Genomic DNA, 13,680 nt, shown 5'->3' with positions numbered 1-13,680 from the left:
TCGCCCGCGCCGGCGGCCGCCAGCGCCTCGCGCACGATGGGGTCCAGGATGCGGCGCACGCGCTTGGCCGCGGGGGAGGCGGGGGCCTCGTCGGCATCGCCCGCCGCGCCGATTTCCGCCGTGGCGACCGCCGCCGGCCTTGTCGCCGGGTCCCGGCGCCGGCTGGGGGACCCCACCTCCTCGTGCTGCGAGTGGGGCCCCGGCCCAGCGTCGCCGGCGGCCCGGCCGCCGACCACGCTGCGAGCGGCCTCGGACAGACCCTCTGCGGTGGCAGCGGCGGCGGAGCGCCGCCGCTGCCCGCCCGCGTCGCCGGCGCGCGGCGCGGCGCGGCCGTCGCTGGGGTGGCTGTCGCCGTCGCTGCGCGCACTGTGCACGCTGGGCGAGTCATCGCCGGCGCCCGGGCCCTCGCCCGACGCGGCTGCGTCCGCGTGGGCGCCGGGCCCGGCCGCCGCCTTCCTGGCGTGCCGCGCCCCTGCGCCGGCGGCCTTCTTGGGCTCCCAGGCGCCCCCGCCCAGATACTTCCAGTCCTTGCCGCGGTAGGAGCCGCGCCAGATGCGGTCCGTGCCGCGCGCCAGCCACAGGGCGGGGAACTGGTCCTCGAAGCCGGTGAACTCTGGGATGTTGGGAGGGGGGAAGGGGAGGTGAGGCATCAATGGGTGCGCTCCAGATAGGTTGGCGAGCAAGTGGGTGGGGTGGAATGTAGAACATGTAAGATGAGGATTGAGCCAATAGGTTTTCACAAGGGGCGTTCAGAAACTGGCCAAAGTCGCCCAACAGAAGCTACTACAGAGGCCGCACCGCGCTCCCTCCTCCCATCACAATCCACGACCACTTTCTATCCGAGCTCGAGTTGCTCCATCCCCCCAGAAACTCCCCCCCCGGGCCCTCACCCAGGAGAACGCGGTCCCCGGCGTCCTTGACCACCCGCGCGCGGTACCAGGACCCCCTGCCCTGCAGTACCATGGGCAGCTTGGGGATGCGCAGCGGCTTGGCCGCCCTGGCGGGCGCGGGGGCGGAGGCGGCGCCCCGCTTCCGACTCGGCCCGGCGGCGGGGCCCGCACGCTCCCCACCATCCTCCTCCTCCGCATCGCTCTCCACCTTCACCTCTTCCTCCTCCTCCTCTTCGCTGCTGAAGCCGTCGCGGATGCGCATTGTGGGCTGCGCCCCACCGTGCCGGGTGGCCGGCCGGGAGCGGGCCTGCGCAGAGGAAACCGCGGCGCCACGCGCAGCGGCCGGGGCAGGCGCGGGTGCGTCCCGCGCCGCGCTCGGCTCCGGCTCCGGCTTGACGGCGCCGCCGGCGCGCGTGCGCGGTGCACGCGCCGCCTCCGGAGCTACATCCCTCGCGGCCGGGGCCGCGCGTACGGGGCCGAGGCTGGGGTCGGCCCGGGTGCGCACGGCGCGGGGCGACACCGGGGCGACCCCGCGCGGCGAGGCGGGCGACCTGTGGGCGCCTGGCCCTGACCCCTCTCCGCTGGTGCCCTCCGTGGAGGTGCCCGGGTTCCGTGTGCGGGTGTGCAGCGCGGGGGAACCCATGCCCGCGTTCAGCTCCTGGTGCAGGCGCCAGGCCAGCTCCTCGTCAGACAGGGAGCGGCCCCCGAGCCCAGCCAGCGGGGGTGGCGGGGCTTCCCGCGCGCCCCTCGTTCGCACCATCACCATGATGGCAGGCCTGGGGGTCCGGGGGAGGGATGGGGCGGGTGAGCCGAGGGGTGGGGTAACAGACACGGGGGACTGATCGAGACCGCGGCCTGCACCGACCTCCCGGCCCGCTTCAGCGAAATGGCTGCGCTCATGAGACAGGCTCAGATTGTCGGTTCATGCACGGAGCGCGTGCAAGCACGTCCGCCCGGGTCCCGCTGCGCCAGCGCCTCACCTGGGATGGCTCGCAGGGTGGTCAAAACAGGTTGGCGGCCTCAAGGCCACCTCCTCCGCGGTTTGCTGGGCAGATAGCTGCACTCACTCCACAACATCAAATTACATGCGGTGCTGAGGCAAATCGGTGCGAGAGGTTGCCCTTCTTGTCACGCAAGGGGTTCAAACACCCACGCACGACGGGTGACCCGGCACTCGGCTCCTTCGTGCCCACTCGCGAGCGTGAAAGGACATCAATATGCTTCTCAAACAATGGCAACTCGTGAAGGGAGTGGAAATGCGGGCCAGTGGGGACTAACGCTCCAATGAACCCCCCGGGTCTAAAAAGTCTCGGGCAAGGATATGCGCAGGGAAGCAGTTCACGCTCCAGGGGTCCCAGATCGCGCGCGACTTAAATCAGAAAACACCACATGACAGATCGCAAAGGCACCCCAGATTGTTGAGTCACATCTAAAAATATTAAATCATTTGCAAACAATGCGCGGCGTGCCCCCGCTACTCGAACCCTTCGGAGGGCCCCTTCACCATTGCCGACATAGTGGCCGCCAAGGCCACAGTCCACTGTACCTACTACAATAAGCCTTTGACGCAGGCAACCATTCCTACGGAGTGCGTGTTTGACATCCTGCACGGCGAGGGCCGCATGTTCCGAAAGTCCTTCCATCGGCAGGCCCACCCCGCAACCCAGGTTCGAATTCGAAGCACCTCCAACGGAAGGCCCGTGTGATGAGCATGCAGCCCGTCCTCTTTCCGCTGCACTCAGTACCAGCTCTTCAACACACCCACAAGACTGGTTGTCAGTCGAGAAGTACAGGTGCGCCCGTGGTCCGGGCACACCTGAGTGGGTGGAGAAGGACAGCGCCAGTCAGCGCGAGGGGCGGACGAGCCTGTCGCGCCGCCGCTCTGACAGGACCGGCTGCCAGCATACATTCACAGTCAAGCAGCTGAGGCAAGACTCCAAGAAGAGCATTGTCTTCTACCCTGACATTGGGCATTTGGCCCACAGTGACGCCGCTTTCCACTGGCTGCGCCTGTCCCAGTGGGCTGTTGACCTCGTGGAGTCTCTGCCGCCCATCAACCCGGCCTTTCGCAACCCCAGCATCGTTGCCTCGGTGCGAGAAGCTGCGCAAGGCAGGGATAAGTTTGGCCGTCTACACAAGTGTGACCGACCACTTGGCCTTCCAGCAAAACCACCCAAATCTCCACCAAAGGGATTGCTCGATCACCAACAACGAGATCGCGTGAGCTGCAAGGCAGGGTCGCTCGGTGCCAATCACCTGCACCTTGGTGCCCTACCGTGGTCCCACTTGTATGCGCTCCCCATCGCAGGAACATTCGCCGGTCCAAGAAGTCCACTCCATGGATGCTGGCCCAGATACAGCCACAAGCCTGATGAAGGCGGTCCAGGCTCGGCGTTCAGACTTTGCCGTCGTTGAGCGTGACAATGAGGGGCTGATTGAACTCGTCGAGCTCAACGATAATCACCAGCGTGTCCTGCGCGACTGTGCGCATGGCCGCCCTGTGTGGATCGACAGCATGCATGGCACTAATGGTGTGAATGTGAGGAAGTGGTGGGATGGGTAGCCATGCAGTGTATGGCACCTCCAACGGAAGGCCCGTGTGATGAGCATGCAGCCCGTCCTCTTTCCGCTGCACTCAGTACCAGCTCTTCAACACACCCACAAGACTGGTTGTCAGTCGAGAAGTACAGGTGCGCCCGTGGTCCGGGCACACCTGAGTGGGTGGAGAAGGACAGCGCCAGTCAGCGCGAGGGGCGGACGAGCCTGTCGCGCCGCCGCTCTGACAGGACCGGCTGCCAGCATACATTCACAGTCAAGCAGCTGAGGCAAGACTCCAAGAAGAGCATTGTCTTCTACCCTGACATTGGGCATTTGGCCCACAGTGACGCCGCTTTCCACTGGCTGCGCCTGTCCCAGTGGGCTGTTGACCTCGTGGAGTCTCTGCCGACCATCAACCCGGCCTTTCGCAACCCCAGCATCGTTGCCTCGGTGCGAGAAGCTGCGCAAGGCAGGGATAAGTTTGGCCGTCTACACAAGTGTGACCGACCACTTGGCCTTCCAGCAAAACCACCCAAATCTCCACCAAAGGGATTGCTCGATCACCAACAACGAGATCGCGTGAGCTGCAAGGCAGGGTCGCTCGGTGCCAATCACCTGCACCTTGGTGCCCTACCGTGGTCCCACTTGTATGCGCTCCCCATCGCAGGAACATTCGCCGGTCCAAGAAGTCCACTCCATGGATGCTGGCCCAGATACAGCCACAAGCCTGATGAAGGCGGTCCAGGCTCGGCGTTCAGACTTTGCCGTCGTTGAGCGTGACAATGAGGGGCTGATTGAACTCGTCGAGCTCAACGATAATCACCAGCGTGTCCTGCGCGACTGTGCGCATGGCCGCCCTGTGTGGATCGACAGCATGCATGGCACTAATGGTGTGAATGTGAGGAAGTGGTGGGATGGGTAGCCATGCAGTGTATGGCCTGGGCTCTGGATGCCTCTGTGTCAGAGGGGAGGCTGTCCTCACAGACGCCCCCCCCCTCCCTCCGTACAGCTTAAAGCCTTCCTCCTGATCGCAATGGGCTTGGGAAATCGGGTGCACAATGGGTCTGCGGCGCTGCTGCGGCATGAGCGAGTGGAGGGCATCCAGAAGTGGCTCAGAGTGATCATTGACAGGATGGGCCAAGACTGGATGCCTTCCTGTGTATTCATCGATGCAAGTGCGGCAGAGTACAGCGCCATCAGGTGGGAGCACGCTTTGATTGTGCGGACAGCAGCATATTTGATGTGACCAATGACCCCTGAGGACACCACACAATCCCTCCCCATGCACAGGTCGGCTTTTCCGTACTGGATGCCCGTCCACATTTGCAGCCTGCACCAGTCCAAGGCTGTGGCATCCAATGCCAGCCGCCTCGGGAAGGGCCACGGACAACATTTTGTTTTGGCCTTCAAGGAGCTGCAAGCCATGTCCTTTGGATTACGGAAGGACTCGAGCCAGGCTGCCAAGGATGTAGCTTTGGAGACAGCAAAGGCCCGCGTGGAGGCGGTGCTGACAGACGCCTCCGTGCCGCCGGGGCTGGCTGACCACTTTCGTGGGCAGTGGGTGGACAAGTTCCCGTTATGTGAGAATCAGTACAGTGGGAAAGGGTGCGGGGTGCGCGTGTGTGTGTATAAGTGGGGGGGTTAACCCTTAAGACAGAAGGCAGATTTCAGACATAGGATCCCTTTGACTGCACCTCTACACGTAGGCAAATGAATGAGAAACAGCCAAACGGACATTGTCTGGGAGGTGTAGCCCACCCTTTCCATTTGCCTCTTACCCATGCAGCGAGATTGGACAAGCAGCTCAGCCACGACAAACCAGACGGCGCGTGAAGCGCGCCATGGGTGGCAATGCGGAGGAACGCCCTTCCAGCGCAACACCTCTTGCATCCACAAGGCAGGTGGATGCAGTGGTGTGAGTGGTATTGGCCCTTGCACATCTGAATTAAGGATGGGCAGTGCTGGAGTGTCCCTGCATAGCATAGTAGCTGGTACTCATGTCATCCGTTGCCCAGTGGGGTGTCCATCGAGATCTTCAGCCCTCGAGTCCTCGTCCTACTTTGCAGGACTCCGAATCGCCCCCCCTGCTGATCTGGTCGCTCGTGATGGGTCGACCCCTGCTGATCTCATCGCCTTGCAGTCGATGATCGACGATGGTGTCATCCTGCTTCCGTACCCTCTCCAAAATTGGCCGCACCGGAACATAATGAACGGGTGAGTCGCCCGTGTTGGTGTGGCAGCGAGCTATGGTCTGCGATGTACGTTGGCTCATGACGGGTCAGCACTGTCCATCCCCTGCTCGTGAGGTTGCTAGTCTGTTGCCAAACCCTTCCCAACGCACTCCTGCCTACTCCCAGTACAAACTCATCGAGGAGCAACATCGGAGGAGCAACATCGACGGAGCAACTTTGAATCTACCAAGAAAGTAAGTCAAAGATGAGTGGGGGGAGGTTGATGGGCGAAACTCATACCTGCCGCGTGATCTTACGATCGTGCCTCTGACCCAAACAATGTCCTTCCTATCCCGCAGCGGAGACTAGCGTGCTTTGTCACATGTGGGAGCTATCTTCGACAGTGGAGACCAGAGGGCGACACCCTGCCATTCAGTGGCAGTGCCGTAATGAGTTGCCCAGCATACTGCAGGGTGTTGTTTGGCGAGGAGACAGCTGGTGGTCTGTGGTGTGATTCTGGCCAGGGGATGGGTGGTGTGTCATGCGGGCGGGGTTATTGGGTATGCAGGACTCCATTATAAGCTTCCCATCGCACAGACGCGCCGGTGCCTCGGCAGCAGACTTAACACCTTCCCTTTCTCATCTGTTGCAGGGAATGTCCCGCCACTTCGTAACTCCACCTGTGGGGTGGATTGTGCATATCAGTGATCCGTAGATGGCTAACGGCCATGGAAGCACTGATGCCGCCGGTCCCATCGCCGGCGGTTCCCTAGGAACTGCTGTGCAGTTTGGGTTAAAACTCCGGTGGATGGAATCAGAGAGGATTATGGCAGCAGTGCCGCCCCCCCCTCTCCCTCATAGATCACTTCCCTTTGGATGTGGAGAGTGCTTTACTGTTGTACCACTCAGTACCGTGCACGGGGGTGCTTGTGGTACCCCCGCGTCTGACTCGACGACAGCTGCACCTCCTTAGAGTTCCAACGCGTACCGAGGGGGAGGGCTGTCGGTCATAATACCAGCTCTCTCCCCTGTGCACGATTGGCAAGATGGCGGGCTTGGATCGAGGGGGACACCTCACGGGCACAACCCGCGTGTCGCTCAACCACCGCGCCTTCGGCGTCCATCGCCCACCTCACGTGCGGCCCCTTGCGCTGCATGCCAAGGCTGAATCTCACACCGAGGGTGTCCGGCCCAGGTTGCAGCAACGTGCCGACCTGTGCGAGCGACAGCTGTCCTCCCTGGATGTCTCCACCACCGGAACTGGGGAGCCTGGGCTGGGCGGCAACATCCTGCCCCACGCTCGTCCCAGGCGGCGCCTGAAGGTGGCTGTGGATGTGGATGAAGGTGCGCGGTGTGAAGCGGGACCTGTTGGGGTACGTGTGTGAGGAAGCCTTACTCAGATGCTTTTTGTGGGCTCCCGTCCTCGTGTGGCCCGGCACAGATGCTGAGGCATACCCATCCAACCCCTCCCGCAGTGCTAGGTCGCTTCCTGCACAGTCTCAACCAGTTCTGCTTGGAGGAGCATGGCCGTGAGTACCAGGTGTCTGACTACTTCCTCTACGACTTTGCCAAGGTGTGGAAGTGCAGCCAGGAGGCAAGCAACGTCATGGTGCACAACTTCTTCAAGTCGCACCATTTCTCGGCTGGCATCCAGCCCATTCCAGGTGCAGGAAGGAGGGGCGCGGGAGGCGATTGGTGACGGTAGGGCCCGGTGGGGCGGCGAATAGTCGGACGAGAGGTTTGCTGGGCATGGTTGTCTCAGGGAACACAGGGATGTGCAGGAGGGCAGGAGAGCTGACATCTCACTCTCTCCAAAGTTTCACCACTTGCAGGTGCGCTGGAGAGCCTGAAGCGGCTGCAGCCCTTTGCAGAGCTGGTGGTGGTCACTTCCCGCCAGCACGTCATCCAGGAACCCACCCTGGACTGGGTAGAAACCCACTTCCCCCAGGTTTGGCGGGTGTGGTTTGTGGACAGGAGGGAGGAGACCCCGGTCAAGCCGTGAGGTGCGGGGCCCTCGACACCAACGACCTCCCACACCACCCCACCCTCATCCCAACCCCTGCCGCTCCAGGTCTTCAGCAGCGTGCACTTTGGCAACCACTACGCGCTGGAGGGCGCCTCACTCAGCAAGGTGGAGATGTGCCGCGGCGCGGGCGCGCAGGTGCTGGTGGACGACAACCCACGCTACGCGGAGGAGTGCGCCGAGGAGGGCCTGCACGTCCTGCTCTTCGACTGGGAGGGCGGCTACCCCTGGGCCAGCACGCCGGCAGGGCCCTCCCACCCGCGCATCACGCGCGTGCACGACTGGGCGGGCGTGGAGCGGGAGCTGCACGCCCTCAGCCGCCGCCTGGCCCAGGAGGAGTAGCAGGGTGGCGGCGGCGGGCACGCGCTGTAGCTGAGACGGGCTCTGACACCACGTTGGTGATGAATGCCCGAGCGTTGACCCGCGCATGACCTCAACAGACCCCGGCCCACGCCTGCTCACTCTCCCCCTGTCGATATAAAACTCATTACCAATGCCCCGTGCACTCTGAAATTCGGCACTGGAGTCGAGGCACCGGGAGAATGAGAGTGCAGCAGGGTGCCAGCACGGTGGGGTGACCGGCTGAATACGCCAATGTGTGGAGGCCGCTCCAGGGTGGAGAGCAGTGCGCCGGTCTCCCAGGCACGCTGCGACCTCGTTCAGGAGTGGATGAGCAGCGGGGCGGCGCAATGCTCCAGGCAGTAGCCGCTGACGCTGCCCACGAAGAAGTCGTGCAGGCGGCTGTTCTGGCGGGCGGACAGCACCACCAGCCCCGCGCCCAGCTCCTCCGCCTTGCGGCAGATCACCGCGCCGATGGAGTCGGTGTCCGTCTCGCTCTGGGAGGGGAGAAAAGGGGGAGGGATTCAATGGTTGCGGATGGGGGGACACCAACTCCCGATCCCAGCCGTTCATGCCAATGTCTACCCGCCCTACACCAACGAGCGGGTTGCGGCACCGACCCTCGACCTGACCGAAACAGAGCACCCTGCCACCTTGATGAGGTGGAGCATGGGAGGAGGGTCGACGTCGCCCAGATGAGTCACGACCCTGGCAGCCAAAAAGTCCTGGGCACGCTGCAGGAGCGCCTCGTAGGCCGTGGAGTCCTGTGGGGATTGGGTGGGGGTCGGACGGTGCCCATGGGCCGGAGCGATGCGTGAGCCCTGTCGAAAGAGGAAGAATACTCCGTCCATGCCAACCGGCTTACAGACCTGTTGTGGCAGGAAGTCGATGGAGGGTGCGCCATACTGTGAGGAGAGCTGGAGCCTGGGGATGACATGCACTACGTGGTACTCATCCCCTCCCTGGTGCCTGGAAAGTGGAGGACACAGGCGCATGACCATATGTGATGGGAGGAACACGGGGATGCGAGATCCCCCTGTTCACAGCGATCCTCGGTCGATTACAGCCCAAACCCCATGTTACCACACACATTTGCTCCACCGTGAACTTGACCGCTCCTTCACAGGCATCCGAGTCGTCCACGGCCAGCAGGACCACCCGGCCAGTCATGGCCCTGGCGCGTGCGTGGGACAATCTGCCTCGATGATCTACGCGAAGCACAGGCTGAAGCTAGTACTGGTGGTAGAATGGTGTCCACCTGATCTGTACCAGAGCACTCAGCCCCTTTTGTAGGTCGTGCCGTGCCAGTGAAGTCGTGACTCGAGTGAGATTCAACCCAGGTTCTGGCGCGCGCGATCTCCACCCTCGCGGGGTTGCGCATGAGCATGTCTTCATGACAGCATCACCAAGCACCTGGCGTGCTTTTGGGGCTTTTCATGACAATCTCACTCCTTCCTCAAGATGCTGGCGCAAACTGGTGTGCTGCCGAGCGTGAATGTCGGGAGCTGTGGACCAGGCAGCGGCCGAGTCATGCTCGCCCACACAGCAATGGCCTCTGCTTTCAGCCTGAGGTGAGCAGGAGACTGCATGTGCATCATTATACATCTTATTCCTCGATGGGATGCCGAAGCATTGCTATCGTTTGCCTCCAGGGGGCACGCATGATGCACATCCGCGCACGGGAGTCGTGCATGATCTCATCCTCCATGCTCAGCTTCTTTCCCCCATCCCACGCAAGACCATCGCCACCTAGGGGACGTAGGCCTGGCCCCAGATCTTCACTGACCACCTCTGCCAGTATGCGCAGCGGACTCAGCATCCAGGGTCACCAGCCCACCAGCCCCGCCGGCTGGGCCATCATCGTGGACTCCCTGCGGCGCGCCGATGTGCAGCTGCTGAGCCCCCAGGAGGTTCAGCATGCCCTGCAGGCTGGGACCCAGTGCGTGGTGGATGTGCGGCTGCCTGCAGAGTTCGAGGCCGGGCATGTTTCGGGGACCGTCAACGTCCCCTTCTTCAGGCCCATCTCCGGGTGGGATGCGGTCAGGGTCCTTCGCAGGCTGGCCTTTGCCCTGTTTGGCATACGCACGGGTACGGAGATCAACCCCCTGTTTGTGGAGGAGGTGAGCCGCGTCGCCGCCGACTCCAGCAAGGGCATCATCTTGATGTGTAACATCGGAGGCGTCATTGAACACTCAGGTAAAGATGGTCGCGATGTGCAGAGTGGGGTCAGCTCGTTGCTGTGGAATACCACCATGGCTTGAATGATGGGCGGGGCTGGCAGTTGCCCAAAGAGGTGGTTCCATGCCCTTCTGATAGGTCTGTTGCATGTGAGGTTTCATGTTGGATGCTCGTCTGTCTCTCGCATAGAGCATCCACCCCAAACCCTCTCGCACGCTATAGCCCTCGACCAAAGTCCGTTAATTGCACGCACTTTAATGTGTCAAGCGTTCTGTTTATCTCCATCGCTCAGTAGTGGCCTTCATCATGCCCTCACAGGCTCGTTCAAGGTCGGCACGCAGAGTCGTTCGCTCACTGCTGCCCATGTGCTCGTCGAGTCGGGCAAGTTTGGTTCCATCAAGGTCCTGAAGGGCGGGGTCAATGGCTGGGCGGCATCAGAGAGGCCGATCGAAGAGATGTGAAGCCAGGTCCTGACTCCTTGTATACGAGGAGTACATTCAATTTTTAGGAGACTCAACCAGGCAAATGTTTGGGGAGGGATTGTCAGAGGCCCTCCCAGCAATACCAACTGCTTATTTTTAAAAATTTGCAACCCAATGCGCACTTTGAATGAGAAAGGAGACTTCAGCCATGTTCACAATTTGTTTGGGATGAGACACCATTGTGGGGAGGGGCAGGGTTGGACGCAGGGCACCTCCCAAACAGCTGCCTGGGTTTGCGCGCGCCGCAGAGATTCGTCGTTGTGCACCCTGCAGCAACCTCTACACGACGACACTATTCACTTTCAGCGTAACAATATCGGATTTCGGCATATTCAGAACCGAATATTTCCCCCCTAGCAGACAACATACCTGGGAGCGGAACTCGTTTACACCGTGTGGAGCACCCGGAGCTCTTGCAGGACCTCACGCACACACCGCCTCCCTTGGGACACAGAAAGGCTGTGCGTCAGACCTGCAATGGCGCGTCAGGGTGTCTGGCAATTGCAGAAACTCATCCTCAACTACTGCGAGTTTTCCGGCAGCAGCCGGGGCGCGAGGTGCAGAAGGATGGGCCTGGGGGGCGATGGGCTAGTCTTATGTTTGTGAGAATCGGAAGAGATCCTGCAGGATGATGGTATGTCAGTGGTACCAATGCGCACTAGCCTCCACCCAGCAGAGTATTTGTGGAGAAGCTGTGGCCCGAGTTCACGGCAGGCAACCCACAACTGGACGCCACACTCCATGTGCACCCGGGTCGGCACCCCAACCTCACCGCCCAGTATCGTGAGCATGAGTTGAGGGATGAGATCATGTTCTGATGGTGGCCTGTGTGACCTGTGAACATGGAGAGCCCCCGGCAACCACTGGCAGGGGTGAACCTAGCTCTGCTGTGGGTACAAAGCTAGAACTTGCTGCCTCAAGACCCCCACCCCCCCTTCTCCGTCCCACACCAGTGAATGGTAGAGTGCGGACCGTGGGTCTACGAAACGAAGACCCGGACGAGATCATGAGGCAAGCCATCCTACTGCGGAGTTCCACGGGGCGTAAGGCGGCGCTGCAGGTGAAGACTCGCCAGGTCAGCAGGAACCCAAGCATCCAAGGACCCTGGACTCCAGCTGTGCAGGATGCGCTGAAGCAGAAGCAGCCTCTGGGTGCATGATCACACACAGCCATGCGAAGGACAGACTTTCAACGGTGTTCCTGTGCCGGCATGGAGGACCTGCTTTCCGTGCAGACTGATCCGACAGTATGCTTCTACTGCTCTACACTGTGTTTCAGTTCTGGTTACCAAGGTTGATTTTTGCAGCCTGGCGAGGAGCTCAGGCTTGGGAATGATTGAGAGGCAGGGTGTCAGATCGCATGCACACGACAACCCACGTTCCCTGAAAGCCTGAAAGGGCTCAAGAACTTGGCACACCTGTGCATCAAGGGATATTGGTCGGTGTGAAGGAAGGCAGAGAAAGGAGATGCCATCTGCAGCATTACACCCTCGGCGTGTTTCGAAAGTATCGACAGCAAGCCCAGCACCATGAACCTGCCGCGAGTCCGGCAATGAATCCCATTGCGCGCTGTGCTGCACACCAAGTTATTGGGGAGCATTGATTTCATGCACATACCCTGCAAGGTTCGCCAGGAAGGGCCAGATCGCCTGGGATCGCCGCGATGAAGAGGGGGTGCAGCTGGGCCCCTCGACTCAGCCTCTGATGACTCAGATAGGGCACCCAGCCAACCACAGCCGTGTGATCCTACACATCGATTTTGACTGCTACTATGCTCAGGCACGCTCTGCATGCCCCCGCTGCACCTGCTGTGGCATCTCTGAGGATTTGCACTGAATCCCCCGTTTCATTTCCGACAAAGCAGGTGGAGCAGAAGCGGCTTGGCATCCCCCGTGACACCCCCTGCGCCGTGCAGCAATGGTGAGCATGCTTCGACTGCCTCCTGAGGTTGGGATGCTAGCCTGCCAGGGGGGGTCAGCCAGCATCACGTCCGACTCCATGGCTGTGCTCATGCCACTCCCACCTTTCCCCCACACTTTCATCGCTCCCCACCCGCCAGGGAGGGCCTCATCGCCATCAACTACGCGGCGCGGGCCCGGGGCATCACCCGGCACATGAGGGTGCATGAAGCACGGGCCAGGGTCCCAGAGCTGGTGCTGGTGCATGTGGAAACAGTGGGCGCCGACGCGCCGCATGGCGCCGACGCCGGCGTGGGAGCCGATCCCGCCAAGGGAGCCCCGGCTCCCAACCGCTCGACGCAGAAGGCCTCCCTGGAGCGCTACAGGTCTGACCCTGGGGCTGGCGGCGGATTGTGTGATGGCAGTACTGCAGCCTGTGATTCAACAGGGGGTCCCCCCACCCCCCCTGTCCCACATTCCACCCTCCCAGACGATCTACGGCAGAGGTCCTGACCCTGCTCCATGCCCAGCTTCCGGGGGCGGTGATCGAGAAGGCCTCGATCGACGAGGTCTACATCGACGTGACGGCAGAGGTGGAGCGGGCACTGAGTCGGCACGAGGCACATGGGGGCCTCCTCCCAGAGGCAGACAGCGTGGTCATCGGTGGGCCCCTGAACCCCGGCTCGGAGTTCGAGCGGCGACTGGGGCAGGGGGCAGGGCTGGCGGCCCGGCTCCGCGCCGCCCTGTTTGAGCAGCTGGGTGAGCTCCGGGTGTGGACACGGAGGCCGAGAGGCGACTGGCACTGGCGCTGCCACCATGAGGTTGCGGTGCAGATCCCGCTCAGCCATCAGCAAGCAATGATCACCCCCGGACACCCCTTGCACAGGCTACACCAGCTCGGCTGGCATCGCCAGCAACAAGCTGCTGGCCAAGGTGGCATCTGCCATGAACAAGCCCAACCGCCAGACCATCGTCCCGCCCCGCGCCGCGCTGTCCCTGATGCAGGCGTGACAGGGGGCTTGGGTGCGATTTAGTGGTGGGGGGGATGGGCAAGGGCGGCATCCACCTCGGCAGCTGGTGCCCCTGCCTTGGCATGGGCCAGCACATCGATGAGCACAAGCAGAGTTGCTTCCCAGCCAGCGCTGATGCGATTCCTCCCCCT

General features: G+C 62.0%; 5 protein-coding genes across 5 annotated transcripts in view; 3 read left to right on the top strand and 2 right to left on the bottom strand.

Annotated features, from left to right (window-relative positions):
- Window positions 1-1,790, bottom strand: part of F751_2505 (hypothetical protein) — a gene marked incomplete at both ends in the record, with an annotated part of 3,790 nt that extends 2,000 nt beyond the window's left edge. The window contains 5 exons of the mRNA XM_011400257.1: window positions 36-138; window positions 520-613; window positions 891-946; window positions 1,463-1,666; window positions 1,756-1,790. Of these exons, the coding sequence (XP_011398559.1) occupies window positions 36-138; window positions 520-613; window positions 891-946; window positions 1,463-1,666; window positions 1,756-1,790 (492 nt within the window). The remainder of the gene's footprint in view (window positions 1-35; window positions 139-519; window positions 614-890; window positions 947-1,462; window positions 1,667-1,755) is intronic.
- Window positions 1,791-6,645: 4,855 nt separating this feature from the next.
- Window positions 6,646-7,964, top strand: F751_2504 (hypothetical protein; the record flags this gene model as incomplete). The annotated part of the gene is made up of 4 exons (XM_011400256.1): window positions 6,646-6,943; window positions 7,081-7,263; window positions 7,432-7,547; window positions 7,671-7,964. The coding sequence occupies 4 exons, from the start codon at window positions 6,646-6,648 to the stop codon at window positions 7,962-7,964; spliced, it is 891 nt and encodes a 296-aa protein (XP_011398558.1).
- Window positions 7,965-8,281: 317 nt separating this feature from the next.
- F751_2503 (hypothetical protein) lies at window positions 8,282-9,131 on the bottom strand (the record flags this gene model as incomplete). Its single annotated transcript, XM_011400255.1, has 4 exons — window positions 8,282-8,458; window positions 8,615-8,725; window positions 8,831-8,930; window positions 9,052-9,131. The coding sequence occupies 4 exons, from the start codon at window positions 9,129-9,131 to the stop codon at window positions 8,282-8,284; spliced, it is 468 nt and encodes a 155-aa protein (XP_011398557.1).
- Window positions 9,132-9,760: 629 nt separating this feature from the next.
- Window positions 9,761-10,600, top strand: F751_2502 (hypothetical protein; the record flags this gene model as incomplete). Its single annotated transcript, XM_011400254.1, has 2 exons — window positions 9,761-10,157; window positions 10,458-10,600. The coding sequence occupies 2 exons, from the start codon at window positions 9,761-9,763 to the stop codon at window positions 10,598-10,600; spliced, it is 540 nt and encodes a 179-aa protein (XP_011398556.1).
- Window positions 10,601-11,098: 498 nt separating this feature from the next.
- F751_2501 (N-acetyltransferase eso1) lies at window positions 11,099-13,529 on the top strand (the record flags this gene model as incomplete). Its single annotated transcript, XM_011400253.1, has 6 exons — window positions 11,099-11,178; window positions 11,298-11,404; window positions 11,575-11,696; window positions 12,684-12,904; window positions 13,009-13,277; window positions 13,405-13,529. The coding sequence occupies 6 exons, from the start codon at window positions 11,099-11,101 to the stop codon at window positions 13,527-13,529; spliced, it is 924 nt and encodes a 307-aa protein (XP_011398555.1).
- Between the last annotated feature and the right edge of the window lie 151 nt (window positions 13,530-13,680).

Source organism: Auxenochlorella protothecoides (genome assembly GCF_000733215.1).
Source record: "Auxenochlorella protothecoides strain 0710 unplaced genomic scaffold scaffold24, whole genome shotgun sequence".
NCBI classification, from domain to species: Eukaryota; Viridiplantae; Chlorophyta; class Trebouxiophyceae; order Chlorellales; family Chlorellaceae; genus Auxenochlorella; species Auxenochlorella protothecoides.
Note: the sequence above shows the minus strand (reverse complement) of the source record. Positions and strands in the feature narration are given on the sequence as shown.